This window comes from Plecotus auritus, assembly GCF_963455305.1.
Source record: "Plecotus auritus genome assembly, chromosome: 9".
NCBI lineage: Eukaryota > Metazoa > Chordata > Mammalia > Chiroptera > Vespertilionidae > Plecotus > Plecotus auritus.
Genome location: NC_137783.1, coordinates 70,313,290 through 70,338,430, shown reverse-complemented (window position 1 = coordinate 70,338,430; position 25,141 = coordinate 70,313,290). Strand labels below are relative to the sequence as shown.

At 52.3% G+C, this 25,141-nt stretch overlaps 1 protein-coding gene across 1 annotated transcript in view; it reads right to left on the bottom strand.

Annotated features, from left to right (window-relative positions):
• Positions 1-7,064, bottom strand: part of DSCAML1 (DS cell adhesion molecule like 1) — a 356,739-nt gene extending 349,675 nt beyond the window's left edge. The window contains exon 1 of the mRNA XM_080642468.1: positions 7,004-7,064. Within this exon, the coding sequence (XP_080498594.1) occupies positions 7,004-7,049 (46 nt within the window). The 5' untranslated portion in view covers positions 7,050-7,064. The remainder of the gene's footprint in view (positions 1-7,003) is intronic.
• Between the last annotated feature and the right edge of the window lie 18,077 nt (positions 7,065-25,141).

The following is a 25,141-nucleotide window of genomic DNA, read 5'->3' as shown; positions in this document are numbered from 1 at the left end:
AGGACCAGTGAGCAGAGGCACGGGCCTGGACCGGGGTGGCCAATTCCAAAGGTGACTGTCATAGTCGAGCCCTATGACCAGGCGAGCGCCTGGGAGGGAAGGCGTTTCCTGGGGCCGGAGGGGCTGGAGCCAAGGGAGACCCACTGCTGGTGGGAAGCTGTGGGGAGCAGGCAACTGACTGGCGGACGCCTTCTACCTAGGAGACTTTTGCCCACGCAGTCACCCCGAGGCAAGGCCTCTGCCTCTCCCCCACCCCCCCAGAGCAGGCCTCCACCCTCCCCAGCAGCCATGTGTCCGGGACCCTGACTCAGCAGGCCTCTCAGGACCTGGTTCCAGTTGTTGCTCTCATTCAAATGAGGTCACACAAGGTAGGACCCAGAGCTCAGGGATGTCCCCACCAGACTGGGTGCTGGGCAGGGAGCCTCGCACTCTGGGAAGGTTCCGGAGGCTGAGCAGAAGCCTGCCACAGGGGCCTGGGAGGGACCAGGGAGGGGCTTCCACACCCCTGGGCGTGGGGCCACGGGAATCTGCCGCCTCTGCTCCGAAAGCTGCTGCAGCCTGGACGCGCTTCCTCAGCTGTTCCCATGCAGATGAAAGCAAAGGCTGCGAACATTCTCTAGACGTGGGGCCCCGGAAGGGGGAGGCCGCCCCACGCAGCTGCGAGACCTTCGCTTCCCTGTGAGGAAATGACAGTAATTATACCTCCTCTTTCAGCAGAGCATTCACAAGGCTGAAACTGATTTTTATGTGGTTTTTACATGTGTGTGTTTATATGTTACCCTGTTCGGTTTACAAAGTGTTGTCATATGATGTACCAGGGATGCCCCTCATCCTTCTCCCACACATGCAGTAAGAAGAGCTCTGTGGGACAGTCAGGACAGGGGTGATGTGCCCATTTTACAGATTAGGAAATAGAGGCACATGAACTCTTAGGTAACCCGCCTAACTTAGGCCAAGCTTTATTCTCCAGGCCCATGGACAATGCTCTTTCTCACGCAAACACTCATACACACACACTCACACACACAGTTCAATGGGCAGGCAGCTCTCATGGAATGACTGTTCTTCATGAAGACGATGATCTTGGAACTGGTCAGGGCATGCGTCATGCAGAGCAAGGGCATGGGGAGGTGGGATAGGTGGCTGAACGGACGCAGGGATAGCTGCTGGTGGCAGAGGAGGTACTCAAGGCTAACACTGTTCATGCTCACCCAGCCCTGGGCAAACATCTGTTCAACAGGGCACATGGGCTGCTGTGCCCACAGCCGGCCCCACACTCAGAGAGCCCACAGGCCACAACCTGCCATGGGCAACACTTGGCCTCCGGGTCAGATGCCATGTCTCTGAGGCTGACCAGGTCATGGAGGGTGGAGTCGTCAAGGGATACCCAAGGTCATGGGCTGTCAAGAGTATTCTCTATACACAACTACCTAAAACCCAGGGAGACTTCTCCCAGCAGGAGAGACAGAGAAAGCCACCCCGCTACAGTTATGGGGCTCACCCTGTGTGGCCCATTTACATCAGCTTTATGGCATCAAATCCAGACAGTTCTTACTCTGTTCAATCCTGGTAGAGATTTAGCAACCAATCCCAGCTTTCCTTTGGCAGGTAGGAGGCTGGCCTTTGCCTCACCCCCATAGCCAAGACTGGAGCCAACCTCTGCCCTCACCTTTTCTGCTGTTACCGTCAGCCATGGCCAGGAAAGGGGGGTGCTGGGTCCCAGGGACGCCTGGTGCCGCAGGGCTCAGCTCTCTCACTGAGGATGAGTCCTGCAGGCTACCCAGCTGGTGATTGGGGCGGGGGGTCCCCTGCCCTGGTCACCTCTCAGTCTTTCTTATTGCTACATCTAAGCCAGTTGGCTTGGCCAGTACAACTGCTCGAGGCAGGTCTGCTGGGGCTGGGGTATGGGAGGGGAGGAGGGGGAGCAGTGCTGAACAAAAGCAGAGGTCATATGTGTATTGAGCACCTACTCTGCTCTGGCTGCTTTATAGGGATTGTCTCCTTTAACCCCATTTCATAGCTGGAGAACGAGGCTCTGAGACGCCCCAAGTGCCACGAGTCTCAGGAAGTGCAGAGCCAGGCTGTGAAGGAAGGTGTGCCTGACTCAGGGTCCCACCCCACCCGCAAGGCGCAAGCCTCTTAGTCCTCTCTTCACACTCCAACCTATAACACTCTCTGGTTGGAGGACTCGGTGAGAGGGAGCTTGAGCTTCCCCCGCCGGCCCTCCCTGTCACAACCTCCAGCCACTCCCTTAGGGCCCCCCTTTGAAACCTCTGTGGGCACCCTGGCCTTTAGCCATGCCCAGAACCCCGCTGGGAGGCCTTGGAGCCCCACCTGCCCGGCAGGCTTTGCTCAGGACCCTAGAAATGCAGACAAACCTATTCCTGAGGCCGCATCCCCAGGCAGGCATCCCAGCGGGCTCCCCTCCCCTCATGGAGCCCTCCAGCCGCCCTGGTTTTCGCTCCTCCAGCAGGGCTCCCAACTCTTCACCCCTCCCTCTATGACCACAGTGCCTGCCGTCCTGCTGCCCCCGCCTGGTGCCGTGCAGGGCCATGGCCTCCATGGCACTGGAACACGAAGGCTGGCTCTTCTTCAAGCCCCACAGAGGCCATGGCCTCTCCAAGCTGGACGTCCACAGACCAGGAGGGAAAAGAACAATTCGCCACACTCCACACCCCCTCTCAGCAGGGGCTGCTTCTGGGGAGGCCACAGCCCTGAGCCCTGGGCCTCGGGCGGGCATCGGGGTACGCTCACCTGAGGCTCGTGCTGGCCCTGTTCCCACTGCCAGCGAGTCCCTCTCTTCACCCTCCTCTTCCCACAGCACAAGAGGGACAACCCAGGCCCCAAGCTTGGTCGGCCATAGGGGTCTCTGACCATTACTGCCAATCCACCCCAATAGCAGCTCCAGGGCCGCCTCGCCAGCAGCAGAGCCAGTGCCCGGTGCTGAGTCCATGCAAGCCTAACACGCAGAGGAGAGAGAGACATCCCAAATCCCAGGCCTCCGGTCTGGCCTCACCCCCATTCCTTACCAGGAAAAGGCCACTGCCTGGCTGCTCCTGGGGGAGGCCCTTGGCCTGGGCAGGTGAGCATGCAAATCTGAATGTAAATTATATGCAAATCCAGGGCCTGCCCTTGAGTTCCTGGCACCGGCCATCTCTGCTGCCTGTGGCTCACCCCACTCAGGCCTGTTGCCCCCGGGAATACACGGTGCTCAGAGCTGAGAAAGCACTCGGGGGTGGGGGCTCTCCTCTCAGCTGCTTCAAATGTCCCCTAAAAATACTTCCTCCGAGATCCTGATGGAGGGAAGAATCTCCCAGCCTGGAGCTTAACCCGAAAAACAAAATGTTCTCTGAATACCCACCCTTCCTTCAACGCATCCACAAACAAAATCATCCTCCACCAGGCCGGCAGGGGACCACGCAAGTCACAGGATGGGTTTCCTGAAGCCCTGGAGAAGGTAAGGGGGCTTGAGGTCCACACCCCTTTGTCAAAGGCCAAAGGTCTGCCCATGAGATGCTGGGGCAGACCCTCACCCTATGCCCGGGGGGCTCCCAGCCTCTCTGTTTAGGGGCTTGCTTCTGTAGCAAAACATCTCTAGCCAAACCGGTGCTTGCATGCCCACCGCCCCCCCCCCCCCCCCCCCCGTCCTCCCCACCTGCCAATCTAGGAACACAAGCCTCTCCCCTCCCGGGAGCTGCTAACCTAAGTGCTGCCTTTGGGTCAACTGCCTGCTTGCTTTTTGTTTCTAGTGGAGCGCCTCATTCTGCTGCAGAGATGCAGGAACGGCAGCTGCCTGAAGCCCTGAATATGCAGCGTCGGAAAGGTTTGCAGGCCACCAAGGCCGTTCCAGTCTCTCCCGTGTAATTCTACCGCCAGAGCCGCTGCCCACCGCCCCACCCCAGTGCTTACTGGGCCTTCACCTGCTTCCCGAGTTGCGTTTGCCATTTCAAGATTTTGAAACACATCTCCCCCTCTCCCCCTCTTTTAATTAGACACGAACAGAGTTTTAGAGATTTGCTTAATGGTTTGACGAAGGCTTTTAATTTGGTATGCTCAAGAGAGACGAACCACGAGTCCCCATTGGAGAGGCTGGGGTGGGAAATGAAAAAAATCAATGCAACCCATTACTTTGGCTTTTAGAAAACAGGAATTTTACTGCCGGGAAGCTGGTCTTTTACACAGTAAAAATGCAAATGCCGGCGACACAGATGCTGGCACGCTGGATGGAAGCAGAGAGAGCCGCGCTGGGGTTCATCAGGCTGCCCAAGCCGGGGTTTGTTTTGGTGATAATAAGACCGTTACTGGAGACTCGATAGCCACTTAATAAAATATCTTCCCAGTTCAGTTCTGGGGAATCAGTCGGAGCTCAGTCTTTATCCAATAAACAAACAAACAAACAAACAAATAAATAAATAAAAATAAAAATAAAAGGTGTTTTGAGAGGAATGGAAATAACAGAAGCTTAAAACACATTCAGTAACTGCTTAATCCCATCCAGAGGATGAGCCATCTCCTCTTATTTCCTCTCCTCTCGCTCTGCCTCCTCCCGCTCCTCACAGATGGACGTACAAATTATTGCAGGAGGGTATTGTTTTCTGAAACAGGCTTGAACATCACATTTACATTTTCTTTGGTGCCGCGGGGGTGGCTGGCAACGGGAGAGAAAAATACTCCAAACCCGATCTCCCCTGCTCTTGCTGCATCGCATCTCCCCCAGCGGCTTCTGCCCCTCTCCCCACGTCACCCCAAGTGAATAGGCCCAGGGGACCAACCTGGCACCTAAGACCCAATCAAGGCTCTAAGCAAAAGGAAGGCCTGCCTAGCGAGGCGCCCGCGCCCAGCGCAGAGGCTGGAGCAGCTGAATGGCAGGCGCGCCAGGGCTCTGCAGGCCAAAGAGCTGCTCAGGTGCTGCCTGACCTGCACCTCCAACCTCCTACTCGACCTACGACAGGGGCAACTTCTTTCTCAAGTTGGAAAGATGCTGTCCCTGGGCACCCTGTCGTCCTCTGGGCCTTCTCCGCCCCCACCTCCATCTGCTGCCGCCTATCGAATAGCGGAGCTTCATTTATTAATGCCCCGCTTCTGGGAGGGGGAGGGGCATGAGGTTCTGCTGCTCAGGGGCCTCCACTCCTGGGAATGGGCTGCTCAGGAGGAGGTCCCCAGAAAGAGGGGGGTGGGGCAGGTTGAGGACAAAGCTGAGCCTCTGTGTGCAGGGCTCAGGCCCCTGCTTTCTCACGAGACAAAATAGAAAAGGGGTGGGGGTGAGAGAGAACCCGAGAGAGAACCCGCCGCTCCTCACTTTATGTATTTTTAATATTAATGTAATTAAAACTGCAAGCCGAGCCAGCCTGCGGGGCGGGGGAGGCAGGAAGAGCCTGGGAGAGGGAGGCTGCGTTGTGTGTGTAGAGGGGTGTGGGGGGAACTTGAACGCTAGACGGCCTTCTTGTTCCCCGAAAGTGGGACAGGAAGGTGCTGTGCAGGGGGCAAGGTGTTAACCAACCTGGCCCAGGCTTGGTGTGGCCCCCAGCGACCCCACTGGGTCTGAGAAACTCACCTAGTCCACGACTGGGAGGGTCTCCCCCCCCACCCCCGGCTGCCCCTCACCAGGCCTCCAGGCAAACCCCAGCAGTGCCTTGGCCTTCAGTCTGACTTTGACAAATAGAATAGGGGTTACCTCCTCCCCCAAAGCCAGGAGATGCAGCATCCAGCTACAGCGGATTGGGGACGCCACACCCTGGGACCTCTGCACGGAAGACTGGACCCCCTGGAGCGCCAGCCATTGGCTGGACTGCCCTTCCCCCATCGCCCAGGGGTCAAGAGTAGTCGCTCCTCCCGGGTCACCCCCTGGGCAAAGGGGGGCAGGGGAGAAACCGCCCCCAGGCGCGAAGGAGAAAAGTTGGAGGGCTGAACCCAGGAAGCAGAGCGCACAGCGCGTGTGCTCCCCACACAAGGGCGCGGAGTTCGGCTGCTGGTCTCCCGCCATTTGCGCGCCCCCGGGCGTCCTCTACCAAAGCCTGGGAGCCCGACCGCCAGAACGGCCAGGCCCGACTCGGTGCCCCGGCGCTCTGGTCCGAGACATCTGCTCCCTTCCAATTGCCAGTTGCCGGTCCCGGCCGCTTCGAGGGTCAGGTGTGCAGCGCCAGCAGCAGGTCTGGGCACGCCAGACACCTGGACCCGCCCTGGCAACGCTTCCTCTCCCAGGACATCGACACGCCCCCTACCCCTCATCCCCATCCCCGCTCCTCCGGACAGAAGACCTGGCCGTGTCCGGCTGACCGGCTGACGGGCACAGAGCGGAGAAGCTGGCACCTTGGAGCACGCTGCTCAGTAGCTAAGGCGGAGCAGCGAAGCCCCGGTGCGCGGGGCGGGGGGCGGGGGCGAGGGGGCGGGAGGGGGAGGGGAGCTGGGGAGGTCGGTCTCTGGGTTTGGAGAACAACTTGCTCTCCTAGGGACCCCAGCTCTCGGGACCCCAGCTCTTCTGCTGAGCATCCAGCCACGGCTCACTGGGCGCCTTTTGGGCGGCGCAGGGGTCCGGCGGCGGAAGCGCACGGGGGAGGAGGAGGAGTAGCCGGCGGGTCCGAGGCCGGAGGAAGCGAGCGCTCCCGTGGACACTCACGGCCCGAGGACCCCGCCACTCGGAGGGCAACTCAGAGGGCACCCCGGAGTCCCAGCGCCCCCAAGCCGCAGGAAGCGGCTCGGGATCTGGGGAGGGGTCGGGGCAGAACTACGCCCGGTGAGGAGCGGGGGAGGGGCTCGGGCACCACCCCCCACCTCGACACCAAAACGGCAAGAACAGTGGCCAGAGGAGCGGCCCGGGGCGGACTCTCACCCGACCCCTCTCCGGGTGCTCGCCCTGTCCCCGCTGCCACCCACCCAGGGCCAGGCAGCGGGTCGGTCCCCGGACATCTGGAGCCCGCCTGGCACCCCACCCGGCACCCTGCCTGGCCGTCAGCGAGCGCGCTCCCGGCGCTGCCCCCGCAGCCTGCGGCTCGCGCGGGCTCACCTTTGTGCCAAGAGTCCAGGAGCAGGAGGAAAGTTACCAGCCACATGCCATACAGAGGCCGGTTCCCCGGGGATGGTCCTTGGCCGCGTGCGGCAGCGCCTCTCCCCGCTCCGCGCTCGCAGCCGCCCGCACTCTGCTCCGCTCTCTGCTCCTCGCCGAGCGCTCGGCAGCTCCTCCCTCCCGGCTCCCCGCTCCTGTCATCCGCGGGGCTGGGCCAGGCGCCGCTCTCCCCGCCCCCCCGCGGCACCCCGGGGGCGAGCGCCACCCAAGTCGGCCCCCAGCACCGCACGCACAGGGTCGAGGACCCGGACATAAGACCCTGACCGGGGTTCGCCATCTGGGAGGCAAGGGGTCCCTGCCACCCACCGGCTCAGAGCTGCGGGCGCACACAGGCATGTGTCATAGGAGTGCCAAGAGCCCACCGCGCTCCTGCCAAGATGCCCTGATCTCCTGGCCGTCACCTGGGGACAGCGCTTCGTGCCTCCTTCAGATGTAGTTTACCCCATTGGGTGGGGGAGTCTCCATAAAATCCAGACTATATCCGTGGGTGCCGTCAGCGCTCTCTCTACCCCAAAGCTCAAAGCTGCTGCCTTCCAGCCCTGTCACCTCTGCAGGTCAGCCTGGGGGCCCCAGAGGTCCCGCCCCTCTGACCCCCTGGCATTTCCCTCAGCACGGCACACACCACACGTGGGCTTGCTTAGACATTATCTGCAGCAGTGCAGAGCCTGCTCATTTCCTGTGTCTTCAAGACCTATCACCCCCCAGCTTTCTTACCAACAAAAATTGGCTTCTTCCTTAGGCCAATCTGCACTAAGTTGGTATAAAAGTGAACAGGGCTCGATGAGGGTGTCCTCTCAAGTACAAAATAAATGTTGAGCGCCTGCTGAGTGCCAACACTGGGCTGGCACGGGGCCCCAGGCTGAGCCAGGTCGGCGGTGGGAGCTGGCAAGGGTGAGAAGCCCTCCTGCCCCCGGGCAGGGTCCAGAAAAGGGATCCCAGTGTCTCTGAGAACGGATAATCCGGGCCTGGGCCTCCCCTCGTTGAGGGTAAAGGGGACCATCTGGATGTGCCTGCCACTTCCAGGCGTGCTTTTGACCCATCTCTCTGAGGTGTGAAGGGAGAGAGGGTGTGAAGGGGAAGGAGGGGAGAGAGGGTGCTGTTTAGCTCCATTTGACAGAGGAAGACAATTTACTTCCCCAAAATGTCTTGCCCAAGATCAGAGAAGGGAACTAGGACTCCTCATTCCCAGGTTTTGCCAAGATAACCCTAGAGATTTTAACTAAAACTTTAAAAGTGTGCATTTACTTTTTAAGGTGTGTTAAAATATACATAACATAAAATCCACCATTTTAACTGTTCTCAAGTGGCATTTAGTACATTTACATTGTTTTTTTTTTCTTAAGTTATTATATGTGTACATATCTTACCATTGCCCCCCACCCCACTCCCATACATGCCCTCACCCCCCAATGTTTTGCATCCGTTGGTTACTCTTATATGCATGCATATAAGTCCTTCAGTTGATCTCTTATTTCCCCCACCTCTCCCTAACCTTACCGCTGTAATTTGACAGTCTGTTTGATGCTTTACTGCCTCTGTATCTATCTTTTTGTTCATCAGTTTATAATGTTTTTCATTATCCCAAAATGAGTGAGATCATGTGGTATTTTTCTTTCATTGACTGGCTTATTTCACTTAGCATAATGTTCTCTAATTCCATCCAGGTGCCTACAAATGGTAGTAATTCCTTCTTTTTTTATGGCAGCATAGTATTCCATTGTGTAGATGTACCATAGTTTTCTGATCCAGTCACCTGCTGACGGGCACCTAGGCTGTTTCCAAATCTTAGCTATTGTAAATTGTGCTGCTATGAACATAGGGGTGCATATATCCTTTCTGATTGGTGTTTCTAGTTTCTTAGGATATATTCCTAGGAGTGGGATTACTGGGTCAAATGGGAGTTCCATTTTCAGTTTTTTGAGGAAACTCCATACTGTTCTCCACTGTGGCTGCACCAGTCTGCATTCCCACCAGCAGTGCACGAGGGTTCCTTTTTCTCCGCATCCTCGCCAACACTTGTCGTTTGTTGATTTGTTGATGATAGCCATTCTGACAGGTGTGAGATGGTATGGCATTGTCGTTTTGATTTGCATCTCTCGGATAATTAGTGACTTTGAGCATGTTTTCATGTGTCTCTTGGCCTTCCTTCTGTCTTCTTTCGAAAAGATTCTATTTAGGTCCGTTGCCCATTTTTTTATTGGATCATTTATCTTCCTTTTATTAAGTTGTATAAGCTGCCTGTAGATGTTGGAGATTAAACCTTTATCAGTGATAACATTTGCAAATATGTTCTCCCATACAGTGGGGTTTCTTGTTTTGTTGATGGTTTCTTTTGTTGTGCAAAAGCTTTTTATTTTGATGTAGTCCCATTTGTTTATTTTCTCTTTGGCTTCCATTGCCCTAGGGGCATTATCACTGAAAAAGTTCTTTTGGCATATGTCTGAGATTTTGCTGCCTGTGGATTCCTCTAGTATTTTTATGGTTTCCCATCTTATATTTAAGTCCTGTATCCATTTTGAGTTTATTTTTGTGTATGGTGTAAGTTGGTGATCTAGTTTCATTTTTTTGCATGTATCTGTCCAATTTTCCCAACACCATTTATTGAAGAGACTGTCTTGACTCCATTGTATGCTCATGCCTCCTTTGTCAAATATTAATTGCGCATATTGGTTTGGGTCGATATCTGGATTCTCTATTCTATTCCATTGATCTATATGTCTGTTCTTGTGCCAGTACCAGGCTGTTTTGAGGACAGTGGCTTTGTAATACAGCTTGAAATCTGGTATTGAGATCCCTCCTACTTTATTCTTCTTTCTCAGGATTGCTGTGGCTATTCGGGGTCTTTTTTTATTCCAGATGAATTTTTGGAGAGTTCTTTCTAGGTCTGTGAAATATGCCGTTGGTATTTTAATGGGGAGTGCATTAAATCTATAGATTGCTTTGGGTAGTATCAACATTTTAATGATGTTGATTCTACCAATCCATGAACATGGTATGTTCTTCCATCTGTGTACATCTTCCTCTATCTCTTTTTTCAGTGTCCTGTAGTTTTCTGCGTATAGGTCTTTTACTTCCTTGGTTAGGTTTATTCCTAAGTATCTTAATTTTTTTGGTGCGATGGAAAATGGGATTGCTTTTTTAGTCTCTCTTTCTGTAAGTTCAGTGTTGGTGTATAGAAATGCCATAGATTTCTTGGCATTAATTTTGTATCTTGCTACATTGCCGAATTCATTTATTAAGTCTGTTAGTTTTTTGATGGAGTCTTTCGGGTTTTTTATGTACAATATCATGTCATCTGCAAATAAGGACAGCTTTACTTCTTCTTTTCCAATTTGGATGCCTTTTATTTCTTCTTCTTGTCTTATGGCAATGGCTAATACTTCCAGTACTATGTCAAACAGGAGTGGTGAGAGTGGGCATCCCTGTCTTATTCCTGTTCTTAGGAGAAATGGTTTTAGTTTTTGCCCATTGAGTATGATGTTAGCTGTGGGTTTATCATATATAGCTTTTATTATGTTGAGGTATGATCCTTCTATTCCCACCTTGTTGAGAGTTTTTATAAAGAAAGGGTGTTGGATTTTGTCAAATGCTTTTTCTGCATCAATTGATATGACTATGTGATTTTTATCTCTCAATTTGTTTATGTGATGTATCACATTTATTGATTTGCGGATATTGTACCATCCTGCATTCCTGGGATAAACCCTACTTGGTCATGGTGTATGATCTTTCTGATGTACTGCTGGATCCGATTTGCTAGAATTTTGTTGAGGATTTTGACATCTACATTCATGAGGGATATTGGCCTGTAATTCTCCTTCATTGTGTTGTCTTTATCTGGTTTTGGTATTAGGGTGATGCTGGTTTCATAGAAGGAGTTTGGAAGTGTTCCTTCCTCTTGAATTTTTTGGAATAATCTGAGGAGGATAGGTTTTAGTTCTTCCTTGAATGTTTGGTAAAACTCTCCTGTGAAGCCGTCTGGCCCCGGGCTTTTGTTTGCCGGAAGCTCTTTGATGACTGCTTCAATTTCTTCCATAGTTACTGGCATATTGAGCTGCTTGGCTTCTTCCTGACTGAGTTTTGGAAGGTTATATTTTTCTAGGAATATGTCCATTTCCTCCAGGTTGTCCAGTTTGTTGGAATAGAGTTGTTTGTAGTATTTTTTAACAATCCTTTGTATTTCGGCAGGATTTGTTGTTATTTCACCTCTTTCATTTCTGATTTTGTTTATTTGGGTCCTCTCTCTTTGCTTCTTGGTGAGCCTGGCTAGAGGTTCATCAATCTTGTTTATCCTTTCAAAGAACCAGCTCTTGGTTTTGTTGATCTTTTGTATTGTTTCTTTGGTCTCTATGTCATTTATTTCTGCTCTGATCTTTATTATTTCCTTCCTTCTGCTTACACTGGGCTTTTCTTGTTGCTCTTTTTCTAACTCTTTGAGTTGTTGGGTTAGGTAATTTATTACCATTGTTTCTTGTTTTTTGCAGTAGGCTTGTAGAGCTATGAACTTCCCTCTCAAGACTGCTTTCGCTGTGTCCCATAGATTTTGGATTATAGTGTTTTCATTGTCATTTGTTGCCATGATGTTTTTTATTTCTTCTTTCATCTCTCTGGTAACCCAGTCATGGTTTAATAGCATGCTGTTTAGTTTCCATGTGTTTGATTTCTTTGGGTTGTTTTTATTGTAGTTGATTTCCAGTTTTATGCCACTGTGGTCTGAGAAGATGCTTGATATGATTTCTATCTTCTTGAATTTGAAGAGACTTTGCCTATGTCCCAACATATGGTCTATCTTTGAAAATGACCCATGTGCACTTGAGAAGAATGTATATTCTGTGGCTTTGGGGTGAAATGTTCTGAAGATGTCAATTAATTCCATCTTGTCTAGTGAGTCATTTAGGATTGATGTTTCTTTGCTGATTTTTTGTTTAGAGGATTTGTCCAATGGTGATAGTGGGGTATTAAGGTCTCCTACTATGATTGTATTGCTGTCAATCTCTCCCTTGATATCCTCCAGGAGTTTTTTTTTATGTATTTGGGTGCCCCTGTATTGGGTGCATATATGTTTACCAGAGTTATTTCTTCTTGTTGGATTGCTCCATTTAGTATTATGAAGTGGCCTTCCTTATCTCTTGTTATGTCCTTCACTTTGAGATCTAATTTGTCAGATATAAGTATTGCTACCCCAGCTTTTTTTCAGTTCCATTTGCCTGGAAAACCTTTTTTCATCCCTTCACCCTCAGTATGTGTGCGTCTTTTTTTCTGAGGTGGGTTTCTTGTAGACAGCAGATATATGGGTCGTGTTTTCTTATCCAGTCCGTTACCCTATGTCTTTTGATTGGGGCATTTAATCCATTTACATTTAAAGTTATTATTGATAGGTACTTATTTGTCGCCATTCCTATTCTTTACCCCTGTGTTCTTTCTTCGCTTCCTATTTCTTTTTTTTTTTTTTTACAGCAGACCCTTTAGCATTTCTTGCATTGCTGGTTTGGTGGTAATAAATTCCCTTAGTCCTTTTTTGTCTGTGAAGCTCCTGATTTCACCTTCAATTTTGATTGATAGCCTTGCTGGGTACAGTATTCTTGGATTCAGACCCTTCCTTTGCATGACTTTGTATATTTCATTCCATTCCCTTCTGGCCTGATGAGTTTCTATTGAGAAATCAGTTGCTAGTCTGATGGGGGTTCCTTTGTAGGTAACTTTCTGTCTCTCTCTTGCCGCTTTTAAGATTCTTACTTTGTCATTGGTGTTTGCCAATTTAATTATAATGTGTCTTGGTGTCGGTGTTTTGGGGTTCATTTTGCTTGGGACTCTGTGAGCTTCTTGGATTTGTGTGGGTTTTTTCTTCCCTATATCAGGGAAATTTTCTGTCATTATTTCTTCAAAGAGGTTTTCTATTCCTTGCTCAGCTTCCTTTCTTTCTGGAACCCCTATTATGCGGATTTTGTTTTGTTTCATGTTGTCCCAAAGTTCCCTTAGGCTCTCCTCCTGCCTTTTAATTTTTTTTTCTAGAAGTTGCTCTACTTGGGTATTTTTTCCCATCTTGTCTTCTAGCTCACTGATGCAGTCCTCTGCTTCTTCTAGTCTACTCTTGATGCTTTCTATTGAGTTATTTACAGCAGCAATGTCATTTTTCATTTCTTCTTGGTTCTTCTTCATTTCCTCTTGGTTCTTGCTCATATTGTCGAATTTGTCTTCCATTCTTTTCAGCCACCTTATGACCATTTCTCTGAATTCTTTTTCTGGAAGGTTGCTTGCCTCCATTTCGTTTATTTCCTTTTCTGGTGATGCCTACTTTTCTTTCATATGTGGGCTGTTTCTTTGTCTCCCCATAGTCTCTCTTCTCTGGGTGTCTGGTTATGTAGTTCTCTCTCTCCTGCGTTGATTTAAAGGCACAAAATACAGCACTACCAGGTACAACACACAAGGCACTGAACAGAAATGTATTCACAATATTAATAACCTCCAATAAAGGTGACCACCAGAGAAAGGCAAATTAGGGGATAGGAGAGAAAGAAGAAGAGGAAAAAGAAAGAAAGAAGAAAAAAAAAGGAGTGTCAAAATTAAATTGGGAAAAGGGAAAAAAAAAAGTAAGAGAGACAAGAAAGAGACCAAGAGAGAAAGGGGAACAGACTATATATATTGGGGATAAAACTCCAATAGAACAATCACTAATCCCAGCAAATGCCAGCAACAAGTACCTGGGGATTAATACAAACTACAACACCAACTAATATTGAGTGAGGCAAGGGAAAACAGAAGCACAAAACAAAACAAAAAAATAAACAAAAGAAGAATAAGCAAAACAGTCTCACAAAAAAGCATAAAAATTCGATATAATCTACATTCAAGCGAACAACAACAAAAGGACAGAGAGAAAAACAATTTTTTGGATAGTTAAGACAGTGAAGAGAGAGGTGTGTATGGATTTGGAGCAGGGGATTGGAGATTAGGTATATAAGTAGGGTGAAATTTTAACAGGGGGTAAACAGAAAGAATAGGGAAAATCTAAAGGAGGAAAGGGGTAAGATAAACAGGACACCGAAAAGGGGAAGGTTAGGAAGAGTGTAATGGCATAAAGGTAGAGTTGAGATAAAGTCAAACGATGCTAAAGGAAAGATGAAAATAGAATGTAGAACACTAATCCTAAAGTAAAATGAAGAGAAAATAAAATGACACTTAAAAAAAAGATAAAATAGCAGTAGTAATAATACAGATTGAAAATAAAAATGTAATAATTAAAAAAGTAAAATCAAGTGAGGAAAAAAGAAAAAAAATTAGTTTCTTGAGTAAAGGATGCAAAAAATGAAAATAAAAAATAAAGTGTGGAGTAGTGAAGGTCATTCACTTCCTCTGTTGTTCTGTTTGGCACGCCTGTTTCTCAGTGCAGACAGTATTGCAGTTCCCTGCGTTCCACTACTCTTCAGTGTTGTAAGCCAGTCCTGATTTTAAGCAGGCCATGTGTCTTAATTTCTCGTATTCCTTTATTTTTGATTACACAAGAGTCAATTTGTGATTCAGCCCCTGGGTGGCAGTGTTTCTGGATTGACTTCTGGGTCTATCTATGGCCTCTCTAGTCAGTGTTAGAGCCTTCTTTCCCTGTGGCACTCACTACCGGTTTGTGGGAGTGGGCTGCCTCAGAGCTGGCTCTCCGATGGTCACTTCCCGCTCCGATCCCCAGGTTCCAGAAAAACAACTTTCCCCTGCAGTCTCCCAGGGTGTCCCCAACTGGGTGAGCCTATGTATTGGGCTTAGTAATCAGAAGCAAGGATTTGAAGAGGAAAAAGCCCAAGTGTGTGAACTCTGGGGCTGCGCGCAAGTCTAGGCAGCCGGCACACCCCTGAAATTCTTAGGGTGTCCCTGCACGTCAGATCAAAATGGGTTGCTTTTTAGAGATCCCTTCTGTTAGCAGCTCTGAGGACCCCTTCCACATTCACAGATCACGCCAGCCCCAACAGCCATGGATTTTTCTAGGCACAGACTTCCCTGGTCCTCCAGCTCCCGCAAAACGCGCGTTCCTCTCTCCCGCCGGGACCAGAGACCTCACCTTATCCCAGGCGAAATCTGACCTTTCCGTGGTGGAGTGTAGAGCTCCTCTGAACCCGTGTGTTTGCGCCAATTGGGGAGCATTGTTCTGGGGCTCGCAGCTGTTCCGTGGGTGCCGCAGTTATGGATTCTCAGGCTTTCGATAAGCTCCACTTTCCCGTTCAAGATGGCGCAGACTCCGCGTCCAAGCCTGCAGCTCCGGGAGGGGACCCAGCTGCAGTGGGGGTTGCCAGGTCAGGGGAACCCCGTCTAGCAGTCCCCCACCTTCTTCTGGAGTTCAGCTGTCCCCCAACTTGCCAACAAACACTCCTCGTGCGACCCTCAGCTGTTCTTTCTTTCTGCTCCTGGACAAGGCTCAGAACACATCTGTCTATTCCACCGCCATTTTTCCTATAATCCAGTACATTTACATTGTTGTGCCACCATCATCACTACCCATTTCCAAAACTTTTTCATCATCAAACAGAAACTAGTCATTCAACAGTAGCGCCCCCTCCTCCCCTGCTCCCACCCCATAACCTCTCGTCTGCTTTTATGTCTATGACTTTGGCTATTCTAGGTACCTCGTAATCTAAGTGGAATCATACAATATTTGTCCTGTCTTATTTCACTTAGCATACTGTCTTCCAGGGCCATCCATGTTACAGCATGTAGCAGAATTGCATTCCTCTTCATGGCTGAATACTATTCCATGTGTGCACAGACCACATTTTGTTGATCTATTCATTTGTGAATAGACACTTCCCCTTTCGGGTTGTTATGAATGATGCAGCTATGACCATGAGTGTATCTTCCTTTGAATCCTGCTTCTGGTACCTGGAGGTGAAATTGCTGGGTCCTATGGTAATTCTAGTTTAACTTTCTGAGGAACTGCCAGGCGCATTTGCTTTTTTTGTATAGTATTTTAAGAGAAGGTCTAAAGGGCTCCCACTGCAGTTGCTCCCCAAGATCCTCACAATACCTGCTAAAGCTTTATCACCCCCTTTGAAAACAGGTAAGCATATAGAGGCTTCGCTTGTTCAAGGTCACCTCCGTGTGTATCACAAGCAAGACTAGAACCCAGGTCTCCCGGCTCCGGGGCAGAGCTGCTTGCTCTCCACTGTGTTGTCTGCTTTATGACGCTGTCACCACCCTAAAGTGGAGGCTTTGTCCCTAGCGCTTTGTACTCTGTACACAGGGAGCGAACAGAGACACAGGCAGACGGCAACCGGTGTTTGGGATGACCAGCCGAAACCTCTCTTTACATATTGAGAAACTGAGGCCTGAGGGAGGAAGCGACGGACCTGCGTCACTCTCTCCCCTCCCCTCCCGCCTGTGCCCGGGCCCATTCTCCCCTCGTGCCCCTTCCCCTCTAAAGGGATGGCTGCTGAAAAGAATCCAGTTAAGCCTGTTGACCCAGAGCACCTGGTCAGGCCGAGCCTAAAATAAGCGGCCACGTCTGATGGGTGCAAGGGCTGCTGTCGGCTGGGATGGGCGGTGCCCAGTGCCCTGCGAGTGCCAGCCCAGCTGCTCCTGCCCCACGTGCTGAAGAGAGAGAGGAAGGCCCTCCTGCCTCCACTCACCTAAAGTGCATCCCACAACCTGTGTTCCTATCCTGCTGCTTACACCTGCGGCCTTTAAGGGACCTCGGCACTGTGTGTACAGGGCCAAGCGTTCCCTGAGGGCGGGTCGCTCACGGTGTCCGGGCCTACAGTCTGGCTATCCCTAGAGAGGAGGCTTGTATGTGGGAACAGGGACCCTTGATCCTGTCACGGTGACGAGTGTGGCTTTGGGGTCAGACAGAGCTGAGATCTCAGCCACATCTGCCACTTCCGAGCTGCGTGCCCTGGGGGAATCCTGGGTGCCAAGACCGTTCCTGTGCCTGGGAAGTGGGAGCCCCAGCATCTAACTCGGGAGCTGCCGTGAGGATTCAATACTTCAGGCCCGGGGCCAGCCCATTGTAAGCACCGCTGAATATGTCACTACAGGTACAGGCCTTGCTGTCAGGACCTGGCCTGGGGTGGGGGGGCAGGGAGGGGAGGACCACATACTATACTCCTGCTGTGACAAGGCCTGTGTCCAGGCAAGAAGCTGCAGAGACCAGGAGGAGGCACACTTGAGGCTGCAGAGCAGGGGGAGATGGCCGATGGGGAGGACCCTAAACAGACAGCCCTTAGGTCTGTGCATTTTCTATTTCCTGGGTTTTGGAAAATATCTTTGAAAATGACAGTCTGGTTTATTTGTGTTCAGAAGTCCCCTCTTAATTGGAATTTACCGAGAGAGTGAGCGTGGCAACGTCAGCAAGAACCCGTAAGGGGACCCCAAGGGAAAGGGAGCCTGGGGTGGGAGCGTGGGTGCTCCACCCTAAGCCTGGTGCGCTCCCACAGCTGACATTGGGGAGGGGCTTTTTTATTTTGATAAAAGGGACAGTTCCTTCACGGTCTCACACTGGATGGAAGCCCTCACACCCTCACACGCACACCGAGGTGAGAGCAAACACCGTTGCCAGGCAGACATTCCTGCGCACAGGTAAACGGAAACACACAGTGCCTGCACACCTGCTCCCACGTGAGTGCCACTCAACCCAAGCATTCCGCACTGCCACCTGCGCGCATGCCCTAACATTGTGTTGGTAAAGCCTCAGATTCGTGGGATTCGTTTCTAGGGTGGACATACCAGCTGTTTGAAAACAGTGGTCAGCCCTGGCCAGTGTGGCTCAGTGGTTGAGCATCATCCTGTGCACCAAAAGGTTGATGGTTTGATTCCGATCTTTCTCTCTTTCTCCCCCTTCTTCTCTCTAAAAAAAATCAATAAAAACATATTTAAAAAAATTTTAAAGCAAGAAGTGTTTAAAAAAACAACAACACATACAAAACAACAAAATCCACAGTGATCACTTTCAATATTTTGTTGCACCAGAATAGAATGTTGGCTGATGATGTGATTGGTCTGTGTGTGTGTATGTGTGTGTGTGTGTTACCAATGCCAGCTGAAGCAGCAACATGAAGGCCTGGGAGGTGACCCCTTTCCAATTCAGGTTAATCATGGATATTGGGGTATTATTTTGTCATGTTATATTAGGTTTAGAGTCATCATGAGAAACAACAGCTATTTTTACTATTTAACTCATACAACAGCTTAAATATTTCTCTTCAAAAACAAAGCCTTCATACGTGTTCTGAAATTCTTTAACATATATATATATATATATATATATGCTTTTCATAAAAGAAGTCAATATGGACCAGGTCAATGTTAAAAACTTAACATTTGGGGTCGTATAGCTAATTCAGAGTTGACCTTCTTATGCTTATTCATTGATCGAGGAGAAAAAAACAAATAAGAATTTCCCTGCTTTTTTTTCCCAATCTGTAATTTATTTTAATGTTATAGAAAGAGTCCTGGACTACAAATCAGAAATTCTGGCTTCTAGTCTCACTTTTGCCACCTTAGCCAACTGGTGGCCCTGGCTGAGTCACTTTCCTTTTCTGGACTCAAGGTCCTCGCGAGTGAAGTGAGAGACTGAGCTAGAGGATGGGCAAGGTCCTTTCCTAATACTGGAAATAGGGTGAGCACTAACAAACCCATGTCTACCCATGTAGGGTGTGGTGTGTGTCCCCACAAATCTATGCATGTTCTCTAATGCATGCAAAGAAACAGAAATACAAATGTTCACACACAGCTACCTAGAAGCAAATGGACACACACAACACAGAGAAAGAAGCAGCTTCTGCTTCAAATGCATGCACGTGTGTCTAAAATCCTTCGCTCTTCTAGGACAGGGCCAGTCATTGCATTCTTAGGCTGTGACGCCGATCTAACAAGGTGTGCGTGCCCTGGCTGGTGCTCAACTAGTTGGAACATTGTCCCCATACGTCAGCGTTGTGGGTTCCACCCTGGTCAGGGCACATGTAGGAATCAACCAATGAATGCATAAATAAGTGGAACAACAAATCCATCTCTCCTTCCCCCGCCTTCTCTAAAATCAATTTTAAAAATTTTAGAAGGGCCCTAGTTTGACTCAGTGGATAGAGTGTCGGCCTGTGGACTCACGAGTCCTGGATTGGATTCCGGTCAAGGGCACATGCCCGGGTTGCGGGCTTGATCCCCAGTGTGGGGTGTGCAGGAGGCAGCTGGTCAATGATTCCCTCTCATCATTGATGTTTCTATCTCTCTCTCCCTCCCCCTTCCTCTCTGAAATCAATAAAAAGAAGTATATTTAAAAAAATTAGCCGAAACCGGTTTGGCTCAGTGGATAGAGCGTCAGCCTGCGGACTGAGGGGTCCCAGGTTCGATTCCGGTCAAGGGCATGTACCTTGGTTGCAGGCAAATCCCCAGTGGGGGTTGTGCAGGAGGCAGCTGATCGATGTTTCTCTCTCATCGATGTTTCTAACTCTCTGTCCCTCTCCCTTCCTCTCTGTAAAATATCAATAAAATATATTTAAAAAAAAATTAGAAAGGCATAAGTGTCATTAAATTCCCTGAGTGCTCCTTAAAACCAAACCCTAGACGCTCAGTTTGTGGACGGTGTCTCCCCTCAGCGGTGTGGATGGTAGTGTTCTGGTTCTAAGCACACTGGGCTCAAAGCCCTGAGGTGCCTCCCCCACAGATGGGGTCTCTAAGGTCCTGTTGCCCTTGTTCAGGCCACGGTCAGGAGGGTTAGTCAGGGAGGCTGGGTTCCCTCAGTCACAGCGGCCTCTCTCCCCTGTCCATCCTCTCCCAGCTCTCAGCGCTGACACTGGCCACGAAGCCGGCCCTGAGAGGCTCCATGAAGTCCTGATCCTGGAGGTGAAGCTCGAAGCCGCCGTTCTCTCTAGGGCAGGGGCAGGGGGCAGAACTGAGAGAGAGAAACGAAACTCCCTGAGTGGCAGCTAACTTGGCTGCCTCCCAAGTTCTCCTGCAGCTCCTCTGACCAGACACACAATGTGTTTGTCAGATGGTGTTTAAGTATCTTCTGTCTGGAGAGCTGCCTGCAGTGTTGCTCTTTTTCCTCCACCTGTGGGAGCCTTCCCGCGGCGGGGGCAGGGCGGGGCGGGGCAGGGCGGGCAGCCACAGCTCCCTGCCAATCTGCCAGCCCTGCGCCCTCCCTGCGCCCTGCCTGCCCAACACCAGCGTGGCCATGGCTCACGCCTCGTCCTGCATGTGGTTTTTACCTGCACGTCTCATTCAACTCGGAGCTCTTTTGTCCTGTCCCTGCAGAGCCTGGCCCGGTGGTCGCTGCACAAGGCCACTCAGTGCATGATTGAACCATGGGTGAGCTTACCGGACAGGGCTGCAAAGACCTGAGGCCGATGTCATGGGCCACGCCTTCCAGAGGGAGGTCCTTTAACAGAATCAGAGCCTCAGCGGCACCACCATCGCCTTCATCGCTGTCATTGTCAATGGCTGTCGGGACCCAAAGGGTTCATGTTTTCTCTCATTTCCAATCCTCACCTGGAATAGTCAGTTTGGACCAGAATTGGTTTTGCTTGTTACACAGATGAAGAAACTGCAGCTCAAAGAGGTTTGCGATGTGCCCGAAGCGTAAGCTCCAGGAGCCAGGGGGCCAGGAGCACACATTCCGGTGTTACGGGTAACTGGGTCGATGCTGCTGCCTAACTGCAATCCAGCCTGATGCTCCTCTTGTCCACTCGTGGGTCTGGTTGCATTTGCGGGTGACCAGGGATCCCCTGGAGTGAGTGATTGCCCCTGGGGTCGGTGACGGGCTGGGAGTGGCTGTGCGCCATTGCCACCGCCTGGGCAGTTCACTCGGTGCTGCCCACACGCTACAGGGCCAGGCTGTGTCGCCTTATGACCACGGCCTGATGGTGCGCTAACACAGCCGCTGGTTAAATGCTTCCAGAGACCAGCGGCTCAGCCCCCTCAGGAGTCCATGCTGGCTTCACTGTCTGTGATAAGGCACATGCTCTTCTCTTTATTGAACCCCACGCCCGGCCCTGTGGCCTTCAGAGGGTGGGCCCAACCTCTGCCACATGCTGGCTTTTCCAATATCTGAGAGCAGCCACGCGGCCACACCCTCCAGGCTCCCTTCCTCGTCCGTCAGCACCTCTCTGGTGTGCACACCCCACTCCAGCAGCAGCTCCTGGAGACAGGGTGGCCCCAGGCCAGGGCTGGAGCTCAAGGGCAGGAATGCCCCCCTCTAGCCCCTACCCCTGCCCAAGGCACTGTGGCTTTGGGGGGCTGACTTGCCAGTGAAGCGGGGCCTCTTTCCCACGACTGGCCGCTGAGCCAGCCTCAGCCCTGCACCCTGAGGGCCGCTGGGGGAGAGGGCATGGTGGACATGCGGTGTGGTGGGTCGGCGCCGAGGTGACTGCCTGGATCAGGGGGCACCATTAACACGCCCTGAGGAGCCCACCCGGCCCCGAGGTCCTGGCTCAGCCCAGAGGAGGGGACAGACTCAGCTGAGAACAGTCTGAGGAGCAAGAGGTCCCCGTTTCAGGCCACAAGGGCCCTGAAAGCTTAGTATCTTCAAACTCGACTTCATTTAAACAAACTCAGCTGGAAATGTAAAAAGATCAAATACTGTGTTTCCCGCATGTTTCGTGAGAAGGAAAGCGGCGAGAGGCAAAAGCGGCCTTAGGGCCGCAGGCTTGGACAACGCTGGTATAAGCAAAGTGAAGGTGTCTTTCCTGCAGGCTCACCAGAGCCCCGCCATGCTGAGGCATCTCACCCTCCAAGTGCAGACTCAGTGGCGGGCTGGGGATCCGGTCCTGCTCTTCCTGGCCTAAGGCCTGCCCTTTAGCTGGCTGCTGCCCACACTCAGCTCGGAGACACCACAGCTGTCAGTTGTTTCACTCTTTCAGCAAGTCTGCGCCCAGCTCCTGTGCAAGGAGCCGCTGCATCTCCGGAAACTCCCTCGGGGTCCCTGCTGGGGAAGGAGCGCGCAGACAAGGAGCCAAGGGGTCAGAGCGGGAAGGGAGTGAGGGTCTCCCACGAGCACCTTGGTCCCAGAGGAGGACACGGGCCTGCAGAGGACACCCAGGCCACAGGGCCTGAGGGTCAGCACTGGGCTGAGGTCCCGGCTCCTGACCCCCCAGCCTGCGCTCCATTGAGGTGGCATTCATGGCCCAGGGGGTGTCGTCCTCCCTCCGGCCCACGGCCAGGTGTGCCCTGCTCACCATTCTGTCCCTGGGGGCTGAGTGCAGGCCGTGGCAGGCCCTCCATGAGTGGACACTGAATGAAGCTACAATGGTGGTGGGGGGGTGACTTTCAAGACCTCGCCTGTGGCTGAGGTTCTGAGAGCTGTGAAGAGAGCTGTGCCGAGAAGGGTGTGGGCAGAGAGAAGCCGGGCAGGGGGCGTGGGCTGCGGAGCCTGCATCCGCAGAGCAGAGGGAAAGGAGGAACCAGCCTCGGGGGAAGGGGCCATGCGGCCCTGGGGTGTGCGGCCGCCCCCCCTGGGACATCCACTCGCTGACCAGAGGCGGCTCCAGCTTCCAAGACTCCAGCATCTAACCCTGCACTGAACCGAATTGCCCCATTGTTTACCTGAATCGGCCAAAGTAGCTTTCCCCCCCTTTTTTTGGCAAATCCTAACGGAGCCGTGAATCCTACTAATAGCTGTGGTGGCTGAACGGAGGCTGTGGCCGAGCTACACTCAGGGCTTCAGGCGCAGATTCTCCGTTCCCAGAACCAGCTGTAAGACCAGTGCGATCATCACACCTTTCCAGGCAACGGACAGAGGCCCGAGAGGTAGATGCTTGTGCAGCCCTCACAGCCAGCGTGCCCAGGTGCGCGGTCCGAGCGGAACAGCCAGCTGCAGGGTCTCCGTCCTGTTCATTGTCCTCAGTGGTGGCAGTGTTCCTGCTGCTGCCTTTTCGGGAAGTTTTAATGTGGGAAACCTCATACAGACCCAAAGTAGGGAACAGTGTAAGGACTCGCCGTGCACCCACCCCTGGCTGTGACAACTGTTGACGCGCGGCCAATCGTGTTCATCTCTATCCCCATATTCCCCCACTTCCCACCACCAGGGACTTTTTGAAGCAAATCTCACACATGATATAGTTTCATCAACAGTTAGTGTGCGTCCCTACAAGCTAAGGATGACACCTCATTCTCCATCACTACGCTTTGTGCCATCCTGACCAGGAAGTTGCTCAGGCCAGCACACTTCCTGCTGTGTACCTGGACTTCAGGCTAGCTGCCGCTCCCCTCACAGCCTGGCACAGGGCCCCCGGGCCTCCTCAGTGGGTCTCATGCAGCGGAAGCCTCTGCCGTCAGCCTGGCTCCTCTGGCGATGGGGACAACCAGATGTGGTGCCTTCTGCCTGGAGGGGTTACTGCCACCACATAACAAGTCTTCCTTGACCAGTCTGGACCCAGACCCCAGCCCTGGCCATGCCTTAGTCCTTGCCTAGGAGGGAACGACCTCCACCACCCCTTTCAGACAAGAGGGACGGAGCGGATGGAGTGGAAGCACCTGGAGTCAGAGAGTCCCTGTCCCTCTCATGAACTGGAAGGGTCATGCCTCACTTTCTTCGTCTGTAAAATGGGAGCATAGCACCAACCTTGCAGCTGTGAATGTCCAAGGAGACTGACGGGCAGGTTTTCTGTTGTTTGGCTGAAGGCACTGCAGTACCTTCTATGGCCAGCAGGTGTCGCCCCAAGACTAGCCCTGGAAACCTTGGGGGCCAAGGTGGAGGCCACGCATTGAGAGAATTCTCTTCCATTTCGGATCCCCTTGGACTGGGGAGGAAAAGAAAGTCCAGCCCGTGGGATTGCTCCGTAGGAAAGTCAGCCTCGGGTCTGGCTCCGTCCAGAGTTAAAACGTGGGGATGTGCAGCTCTCAAAGCACCCACACATGATGCCCACAGGGAGACAGGCGAGGAGATCAGGCTGCGAGAAACCAGGAATGCGCTTAAGATCGCGCTAAGGGACACACCATTCACGCCTTCTGCTCCCACGTTCCGGGGGCTCTGCTGAGACAGGCTCGGAGGCCAGACCTCTACGAGGAGCCCGGGGCTGCGGTCCCTGCCCCTTTGGAAAACTGTAAAGAGCGCAGGTGCGCCCAGGGCTCTGGCCCGGGACAGGCTGTCTTCTGAGAGAGTCACCACTGGGCTCAGATTCCAGGGCTCAGCGAGGGGCCGATCACAGCATGCGCGAGCAAGCCCAGGTCACAGCATGCGCGAGCAAGCGGGATAGAGAGACAGAGGCAGACTATGAGGGAGGGAGGCTCCCGGCCAGGGGGTGGGGAATTGGTCCCGTGTCTCCCGGGACTTGGATGTGAGCAGCCCAACACGGGCCTCAGGGTGGGCACTTGGGAAACGCTGGACCCCGAGATCTGAGTTTGTGTTCCGTGGGACAGAGCCATTTCCACTTCCTCTTGCTGAAACACATGGCACGGGTACCACGTATCCAGATAGTCCATCGAGTCTATCGAGTGGCTGGGAAGCGTGCGGTCACCAGCCCAGGGACAACCTTGGCAGATGCTGCTTCTTCCCTCGGTGAAAAACCACGTTTGTAGCCCTTTATCTCGCTTACATACGGGATCTCATTCTTCTTCCTCCACATTTCAGATGAGGAACTGGAGGTTCAGAGACCCTGAGGCCTTGCCCGGCGCTGCCCAGGGAGCCAGAGGCAGAGCCAGGCTCCGCCCGTCTGCGTGGCCCAGCACCTCCTCCTCCGCACTGTCCCGCACACGTCGCCTTCCCTGCACGTCTGAGCAGAGGACAGCTCCAGCTCCAAGAGACCGAGTCTTCCCAAACTGTCAGGGGCCGCCTCTGATTTGGGGAGAGGCGACAGCAGCTTGCCCGGGACCTCGGGGTGCTGAGCATTCCTCTCCGGGATGTGGCTCGCTGGGGACACCAGGTGGAGGGCCAGGCCCCATCCAGTGCCCAGGGCATCCGCCCCTGCCCTCTGCAGAGCCTGCCTCCCCATCACTGCCTGGCCCTGGGGTGTGGCCTTGCTCCCTGGGACATCCCAGCCCTGCCTTCCCATTGCCAGAGCTCTCCACGGCCCTGCCAGCCTCCGCTCCCAGCCTGGTGAGCTGCCTCCCCCTAGTGTCGCCGGGTGGGATGGGACGGAGCTATGGGCTGCTGGCGGCACATGCTGCTCAGAT